The sequence below is a fragment of the Engraulis encrasicolus genome, chromosome 12 (genome assembly GCF_034702125.1).
Source record: "Engraulis encrasicolus isolate BLACKSEA-1 chromosome 12, IST_EnEncr_1.0, whole genome shotgun sequence".
Lineage (NCBI taxonomy): Eukaryota > Metazoa > Chordata > Actinopteri > Clupeiformes > Engraulidae > Engraulis > Engraulis encrasicolus.
The window spans coordinates 27,120,313-27,129,896 of NC_085868.1; the positions used below are offsets into that span (position 1 = coordinate 27,120,313).

General features: G+C 39.5%; 1 protein-coding gene across 2 annotated transcripts; it reads left to right on the forward strand.

The window, feature by feature from the left end:
• The first annotated feature begins 414 nt into the window (after positions 1–414).
• LOC134459648 (uncharacterized) lies at positions 415–6,113 on the forward strand. Of its 2 annotated transcripts, XM_063212011.1 has the most exons (10): positions 415–569; positions 705–910; positions 990–1,127; positions 1,279–1,435; positions 2,062–2,245; positions 2,893–3,034; positions 3,208–3,360; positions 3,970–4,013; positions 4,312–4,397; positions 4,972–6,113. In XM_063212011.1, the coding sequence occupies exons 1-10, from the start codon at positions 447–449 to the stop codon at positions 5,065–5,067; spliced, it is 1,329 nt and encodes a 442-aa protein (XP_063068081.1). In that variant the 5' UTR covers positions 415–446; the 3' UTR covers positions 5,068–6,113. The 2 variants fall into 2 exon arrangements, with proteins under 2 accessions (XP_063068081.1, XP_063068082.1); XM_063212012.1 differs by lacking the exon at positions 3,970–4,013 and having other exon boundaries at positions 4,972–5,068.
• Positions 6,114–9,584: the final 3,471 nt, after the last annotated feature.

Sequence of the window (9,584 nt, forward strand, 5' to 3'; positions counted from 1 at the left end):
TCTCATGTGGACAATACTGTGTGTTGTCGGCTCCTGAAAAACATGAATAAATGAAAAATGTGCATTTCTCTTGATAAGACATGGCATCACGGTTCATTTCACTAAACTTGTCAGGTTACATTTCATTTTTTCGCTTTGTCAACATGTTTGGCGCTTACAATGAGATTACTCAGATTAGTGACTGGGATTCACTCACAACTCAATAAATTGTATATGACATTAAGTGGTTCTACAATATATCCGCTAAAGCATTTAGATTCACCTACACCTCTGTAAAATACTGTATACATGACATAATGCATTTGAAAATAAATTGTAATTGTGAAGTATGTTGACCCTAATCTAGGAAATTGAGATGACTTATCAGGAAGTAAAATCACAATGTGCATGCAAGGTCAGAGTGTTCAAGCCACTTTCACTTCAGTTAGGCGAGAGAACCAGACATCATGTCTGTCTGTACTCATGTCCAGCTTTTGCTGCTACTGCCTACTATTACCTTTGCCAGCCACTTCTGGGGTGGATCAGTGTCATTTTCTCCCAAAGGAATGAACTCGGACGGCTCTTACGAGGTAATGAAAATAACTTTCTTCTATTTTGTAACCCATGAAAATACATTCTTAAATGACATTACAAGAAATGTATTTTACAACCCCCTCCCCATGTCTCTTTTTACATCCAACAATTTATTGATTTCTGTCTTTCAGTTGGAGATGCGATACAAACAAACTTTTGATAGTTGTGGATATTTTTTTGGGGGTGTCTGCCTCAGTGGATCATGTGGCTTTGTGGCCAGCACTGAAACTAAAACGATATACAGCACAGGTGGCAGGAACCCAGACCATTTCAACTGGTGCCAGACTGAAGAAATTGTTACACGAACGATTGCAGATGATCAACCATTTAGTTTGCTGTGAGTTGCTTTTCAGATCACAGATTATTCAAAGTCATTAAAAGGCAGTACTGTAGCATTATTTTGCTTTTGGTTACAGACAGGTCTCCTGTTGTTGGGTGAGCCTTACAAATGGATTTTCAGGTTGGAGGCTACTCACAGTGGTGGATCTGGGAAAGCGGAGTGACACGAATGAACCAAACAGATCCCCAGTGACTACCAGTATATCATTTGTCAGGTATTTATACTGAAACTGTGATTAGAATATTCATTACACATATACTGAAAATGTGACCATGAAAATAATGTGCTGGGATGGGTGTTAGTGATTAAAAAAACCCACAATAACAACAACACTTAAATTAATATTATGTTTCACTTAATGACAGAGTCCCACAGAACTGCCCACGAACGTACAAGCTGATAACATTCGACCCAGACAACGATGAGGGCAGGTGTCGATACGGAGTATCAGGAAGTAATGAGTGTGAAGGCTGTCAGATTCCTACAGGCTTTGCTCTGAACCAAGCCAGAATCAACGAGAAGGTAAAACACACATCTGTGTCTCCATCTTACTTGCATTACATTACATTACGTTTGATTTAGGTGACATTTGTCTCCAAAGCGTCTTAAAGTTATTATTACGGAACATTGATTACAAAACCTGGAGCAATGTCAGGTTAGGTGCCTTGCACCGGCTATGGGTGAACATGTAGGGAGGGATACACCTTCTTCCCATTGGTGGGATTCAAACCTGCAAGCCTCTTTTTCCAAAAATGGTTTTTCACACTATCTTTCAGTACTGCTTTTGGGTACTAGTTTGGGGGAGGTTAAAAGAGAAAATACAGCATGCGCAATAAAGATAATAGATAATAAGGCCCAGCAAGAATTAAACATGTGATTGATACAGTGAGTCGAGATCAACGCTGACAGATGAACGGCTTGATGAATGGAAATACAGCAGTAACTTTGTTCATTTCTCACAAAGGAGAGTTGTATTACAGTTTACTAAACCAGAGAAGCTGATCCTCAATGTGGCTTATTGATTTTTTATGTGTTAACAGAAACCACTGCTTATAGAAGTCACAAGATTTATTTAAGTCAGAAGTTTTATCCCTACTAAGAAAAAGTGGTATTTTGCATAAATAGCCTTAATACTTCTCTCTTTTCAGGATTTCTGCACTGTAAGTTACACCAATGCCTCAACTGGGGTGTATGGGTTGGAGGTCGTTGTGGAGGATTTCCCTCAACAAACCATCACATTGTCCTACAGAAATAATTCTTTGTCTCTCAGAGGTCCTTATGGTTCAGGCACTGGTGCACTAAGCCAAATTCCTCTGCACTTTGCAGTTAAGGGTAAGATATTCTTGCAATTTGCGTGTTGTTTTTTTAAGGGACACTGTGCTAGATTTTTAGTTGTTTATTTCCAGAATTCATGCTACCCATTCACTAATGTTAACTTTTTCATGAATACTTGCCACTACCATCAAATTCTAAGTATTCATTATGACTCAGAAAATTACACATTGCATAGGCTACATGAAAAGGGGGTCTTCTCCATGGTCCGCCATTTTGAATTTCCAAAAATAGCCATTTTTAGCTGCAAAAATGACCATACTTGGACCATACTAGAACATATTTGTTTATTACTTAGTAAACTTTCATGTAAAGATCAAATGTGGCAATAGGCAGCCCAGTTTCAATGAGCAGCATAGTTGCAGTACCTTTTTTGACCATTTCCTGCACAGTGTATCTTTCAATTTTATATGTATTTCATTTAATTTACACAAACGTAATCAGGCACTGCAAGTACAGTTCACCTATTGATCCAATCTGATTCTGACCATACTATTGGTTGTGTTACTATTGTTCATTCCTCTCACTGTTGTAGGGAGGAGTATAATTACTCAATTGAGTCTAAATTGCTGACTGTCTGGTGTGTATTTGTTTTCTGTGTGTGTTGTTCATTAATGACAAATCAGCATTGCTATTGTATGTTATAGTTGAGCCTGCAATTGCCTCTTGTGAGGAAGGTGTCTATTTGCCAAAGTTTATCGCCCCCACCCCTGCGAATGGAGAAACAATACACGCTAACATCAACCAGGAACTTGAGATCATAGTCAATACAACAGCCTCTGCATCAAGGCAAGTCAGCCAGCAGCTCATCACTATTTTAATGTATTGTTCCAGCACTTCGCTCTAAGAACTTGCTTTCAGGGAATGGACATTTTGAGTCTGATTTTGCCATTACCTTGGGCATCAGATTGTGCATTTACCATAACTTGTAACTGTTTATCGTTCTGTCTCCCATCTTGAAGTATTCATGACCTCATCATCAGTGGACCCCTCAACATCGCAGTCAACAGCTATGGGAACAGCACCACACAGTTTGTCCTGAGATGGACTCCAAGGACTGAAGACCTGGGGGAGTACTTTCCTGTCTGCTTCGTTGCTGAAAGTAACCACAACATGTAAGTCTAAACTAATGATTGTGAGTTTGAGATTTAAAACTGCCAAACATTTTAAATAATTGTAAATGAGGTGTATTGAAATTCATTTCATTTTCAAAGAGTAATAGAATTTAACATGATTTTGTTGTTATTGCTTTCACTTTCAGTGATGTTAAGTCTCAGTAGACTTAATACCAGTTTTAGATAAGGTGGTGACAAAACAGTGAAGTGATGTCTGTGAATTCCATTATTTTGAAAATTTGAAAATTATAGAAGAAGGGCAACACTGCTACAATTGCGGCAAAGGTTTTAATGTGAAAGCTGACGTTTTAGTCAGTCAGACCTACATCAGCTTTCACATTAAAAACCTTGACCGTAATTGTAGCAGTATTGCGCTTCTTCTATAATTTTCAAGTGATTTCCATTGAGATAGTTGCACCTGCAAACAAAGATGCAAGGTGTAGAGGCCACCTCCTCCATTCTACTTGAATTATTTTGAAAATTAAAATAATTTTAATGAACATTTTCATGATTTAAATAGCCTTATACACTATATGTATTTTTGGGACATCCTGTAGTAATATTTACACTACAGTCCATACCCTCTAACTGTGATACAAATGCTTTCAGCTCCTTCTACCAATCTGACATGAGATGCGTCCTCGTTGAAATTGGTTTGTAATCCTTAAAAACTACAGCAAAATATTTTTGATCCTTTGAACATTGGTTATCAGGTATGTTGACATATCTTTGATAGCCGTTTCCTTTCGCACTTCACTCTTAATGGTTTCGCTCTCGCTCCCTCTCTCTATCCCTCTACTATAATAGTAGGGTGAGTGCATGTCTTTGTTTTAAAATCATTATTTCCATGTTGTTCTTTTCTTCTTCATTATTGGTGTAAACTGCATAATGTTGTTTTAATAATTTATTGGGGTGGAAAAGTCATGTGCACTTAATCTGTTATTTTTCCAGTGGCAGATGTGGTTGGTTTGAGCATGATGGTTCGGACTACACTTGATCTGACGGAGGCAAACCAAGCCCACACATTCCTGACGCAGGTCAGTCTCTCCTTTATACATTCACACATATTTTTCAAGCCACTTGTACATAGGTCTACGGCTATGTGTAATGTATGAATATTTAAAACTTTATCTGAAGACAGTAGGCTTTTTGTGCGTGTGTGTCACTATCAAGCAACAGTAGGCTTTTTGTGCGTGTGTGTCACTATCAAGCAGCATTTTCTAGACCAAGAATGGGAAAGCTGAAAAGAGTGTCCTCTTCTGTAGTGTTAATGTAAGATTATTTATCCACCATTTTAAGAAGTATTGAGAAAAAAAATCTTGATCTAATAATTAAAATATGTCAATAAAGTACAATAAAGGTAGTGTGTGTAATATTTTCAGTAGTTTACCTTCACAGAATTTATACTGCCCATTCACAAAATGTTTTTCACAAGTATTTCTAACACCATCAGTTGCTAAGTATTCATTATGACTGTGAAAATTACACTTTCCATACATAAAATGGTGGATCTTCTCCATGTCTACCATTTTGAATGACCAGAAATAGAGATATTTTGCTGGAAAACTTTTGGCCACTTCCTTTAAGTCCTTAACCTTTCTTGCTTGTCAGTTTAAAGAAGAGCTGGTCAGGCGGGGTGCATCCAGTTCAACCAACCTGAGACTGAGGCGGGTGGAGAAGGTGAACGAGGAGAAAGTGAACCCTTGATGATCGATGATCGCCTGGAAAAGGACATCAAGTCTTACTGGATGAATTGGCATAGCAGGCCGTTTGAATTTCTTTATTATTAACTTGATTTTCAACAAAAATCTGCTACCCACTCTTGGGTAAGCTGAATTGCTGAAACGGAGTCTCCGGTTACTGTAGATTGGTGAAATAACAGGTCAAGCGTATGTTTCTTGGGGCATTGTATTTTGTAGAGATGGGATATCGGTATCGCTGTATCGGTATCGGGCTCAGATATCAACATAATTCAGAGATCGGATAGGATCAGAATTTTCCTTAAGTATTGGAATTGTCCTGATACTAACATTGGTCCAGGTGTAATGTTAATTTGAAATCATAACACTTGCATATTATTTTTCAGGATGAGATTGTTACTTTTTACTTATTCATTGGCTTCCAGTTCTTCTGACTCCCTTTTCTGACTAAATAGTAAGCTTATACTTGGGCCTATCTCAAGTTGAAACCCATGTGGTTTTGGTATTAGATCGGAGTAGTATCTGTATCGGCAGATATCCAAATTTAGATATGGGGATCGGATCGGAGGTGAAAAAATGTCTATCGGTGCATACCTAGTATTTTGTATATTTTTAAAAGTAAATCAATGAATCCATACATTCCTTTGTTAACTTTGGTGGATTGTTGTAAATAGGTTTTTTGAGGCATGATGTTGTACACAGGTAGAAAAAAACAAGGAAACAGTTAACTCTACTTTGAAATGTTTGTGTTTCAAGTTTTGCTCAGGATTGTTGGATGAACAATAACAGCATTTCATTTTTCAGTCTTGAATTTTGCTGTAAAAATGCTGTAAAACTGAAATAAAACTGGCTATGGCAGCATTTCACAAAAGGTGACTATGCATTGTCATCATTACTTTTTGTCCATGCGTGTTGGGCACAGCAGTAGTATCAGTATTACTTGTTGTCGTAGGCTAGTAATAGTACACTGCCTGGCCATAAACTGGTGCAGTCAAAAAAAGAGTCACATTCTTATTTGTTGGATCACCTTCAACGGTGGCACACCTTTGATGCGCACACGGCTTCGATCAGTGTTACACTCATTTTTCAAGATTTACAGAAGGTTAAAGTCTGGACTCTAAAGTGGTGGTCAATACATTCCATGTGCAAAGATAATTTATCATGCTCCTTTAACCACTCTTTCACAATTTGAGTCTGATGATTCCTAGTATTGTCATCTTGGAATATGCTTGTGCCATAAAAATTGTTGAAGGAATAACCTGGTCCTATTCAGGTAGTCAGCTGAGTGATCTCTTTCTTAGATCACATATTGGGCTCTTTCTATGATCCTGGAGCCCTATCTCACGCCTTTCGTAAAGTCTTCACGAAAATAATATATTAATTTTCGTGGTGCATTCACGTTATTGGCCGCCTTTCGTAAAGTCTTCACGAAAATAATAGATTAATTTTCACGCTGCCTATTCACTTGAATTGCCCCCTAACCTTGACCCTAAACCTAACCCTAAATTGCTTGTTTGAAATGTTTGATTACCATGGCATGTGACAGTAGACTACCGAAAGGGCATCAAGCTAGTGGGTCGCTAGGCAACAGTCGGGCAATTCAAGTGAATAGGCAGCGTGAAAAGTAATCTATTATTTTTGTGAAGACTTTACGAAAGGCGGGCAATAACGTGAATACACCACGAAAATTAATATATTATTTTCGTGAAGACTTTACGAAATGAGTGAGATACGGTTGGATCCTAACTCCCGTCCTGTAATGCCAGTATCGCATGTGCTTGCACATCTCACCTTTCTGGCAAAAAAAGAGGCAATTTCCCACTGAGCTACACTGTCATAGATCCAATCATCTCACAAGCAAATGCTGCTCATGCACAGTTAGTTGAGAAATATAGAGAAATAGCTGCCCCGAGTTGTCACAAATATGGCCACCAAGTGAAGGGATTATGGGGCCGTTTATACGAGGATGTTTGCAAGGCGAAATATTTAATCAGAAGTGCCTTTCATTTCCACGGCAACCATGCAGTCTGGGTTTGAAGACACACAAATCTGAAGACTCCTCCCAGAGTGGGGAGTTTTGGAGACAACCTGGGTTGTGTCTCCATCTAAGGGGCAAAAAAGCCAAAACATGTTCATGTCCCATACACCTTCCGTCATTCTTCTCCAGATTTTGGCATCTTCAGGCCCCGACGGAGAGGCTGCAGTGTAAACTAAAGACTTTGAAGCTGAAACAGGTTTTTATTTAATGAATACAGAAAATTGCTTGCAAGGTATTATCTGGCAAACAAGATACAGGACTCTGCGCCTTAATGTCTGGAGTGTAAATCTGTCATTGAACACAGTGTGGTTTGTGTATTGGGTAAGGCTGTTTGTGTTGGCAGCTACCAAAGCAGCAATGCTACCCAACATGATTCCAAACATCCTGGCAGAAACAAATGTTTTGGCGGAGAATGAGTGATGATATTTATGCAGTTGCGAGTAAACAACCCTCAAATGCAAGAGGAGACAGAACCACATCTAGTGTCTTTCCTGGGGCTTAGTCACATTCACTGGCGCATCATGGCATCGGTACTAGTATGTATTAAGGGTATTTGAACCCCCCTCCCCCATACTCATCCAAGACCTTTTGGGAGGACACCATTACAACTGGAAAAAAGATTCATCCTTAATAAGGAAAATCATTGTACATTTAAGTGTTTACAGTAATTCCTTGCTGTTATTTTATATCGGTCGTTTTTCATCAGATATTACTATCACCATATACAGTAATTTCCTCCACTCCAAAAATGTTTACTCCCATGTTAGTAAAGCTTGGCACATCCAAACAAACCTTTTGCCTCTTTTGTCTTCTTCTTACATTCACTACTTGCCATAGGGATTTCCTATGGAGCTTATAAGGGATGGGGTGGGACACACATACACACACGACGGTTCCAATAGCTCACTTTGCAAAGAGTGCACTCGAATTATTCAACTGTTCATGTAAGTGTTCTAGAGTCTAAGTTATATATCAGGGGGCTGTGATAATATGGGTAATAAATATATGTGCTTCATTTTCATTTCTATATCTCATGATGACCAATCACAAATTCAATTTAAGAAAACCAAGGTAAATTGAGGAAAGAATGTCTGTGAACTGGTGGCAAGGTTAATAAAAATAAGGAGGTACAATACTTCTATCATAATTCTCTATTCATACTTCTTAATTATTAAATATCCTTTTTCTGATCTAGCCCATTTTTGGAGTTACAATTTTACTCCCCTCATTGCCACACCCACCAGACGGAACCCAGCACACATGCAGTTCCTCTAATGTGCGCATTCCAATATGCACACTCCCGTCCTCCACTTGTGCTTGTGGCCTCGCCCGGCCACCTAGCCCTGCCTCCATGGAGATAATAATAAAGTTTCCCAGCAGTCAGCCTAGCCACAACAACTTTTGAGGGACTGTTTTTCTTTCACCATCCCAATTGCAAATGAAAAAATGACAACAGAAGTGTGCTTTTGCAAGATATTAAATTCATTTTCTGTCGTCAGTGACATCGTCAAGAGGTCACAAAGAGGCAAGTGAGCAAGGGAGGACGGAAGTCCGCATATTGGAATCCACCCCATATGCCAGACTAGCCAGGCCGTGGCCTCCTAGTGACGCAACACCTTCAGCGTGGGTGCCATACAATATGCGACCTTGCCTCTTCCACTTGTGCATGTGGCCTCACCCCGCCTCCTGGCCCATCCTCCGTGGAAAAAACGATAAAGTTTCCCAGCTCTCAGCCTAGCCACAACAACTTTTGAGGGACTGTCATTCACCATCCCAATTGCAAGTGAGAAAAAGACTTTACAATTGAGCTTTTGCAAGATATTGAAATATAATGCTGCTGTCAGTGATGTCATCATGACATATTACTTCCTGGTACGAGGAAACAAGCACAAGTGGAGGAGGCAAGGTTGCATATTGTAACGCACTCTGTTACTACTGAGCAGGTCAAGAACAATGCAAGTATTTCCTGAGTCACTGAGAACTCCACCCACTTTGTCGGAAAGCAATCAACTTTGAGCAGCTCCAACGGCCCTGGGTAGAGGTGTGCTCAAAGCAGTGACGTGGTTTAAGCAGAGACGTTGTATTGGGACATGGGACTAAGAAAATATGTGGTTTAAACTTTGGCATGCACAGTCAAATGGATGATAATAAGGCTAATGGGCAGTCATGGGTGAGCGGTTAGGGCGTCAGATTTGCATCCCAGAGGTTGCCGGTTTGACTCCTGACCCGCCAGGTTGGTGGGGGGAGTAATCAACCAGTGCTCTCCCCCATCCTCCTCCATGACTGAGGTACCCTGAGCATGGTACCGTCCCACTAGGGCTGTGCAATATATCGTATTTATATCGTGATATCAATATTCATCATATATCGTGATATCAATATCAAAATTCATATATCGTGATATTTTGTCATTTGTCATTTGCAACGCTACGGTGCAGTATGGCAGCCAAGGGATTAAGCAAAATGCAGGGGTGGTACATCAGAAC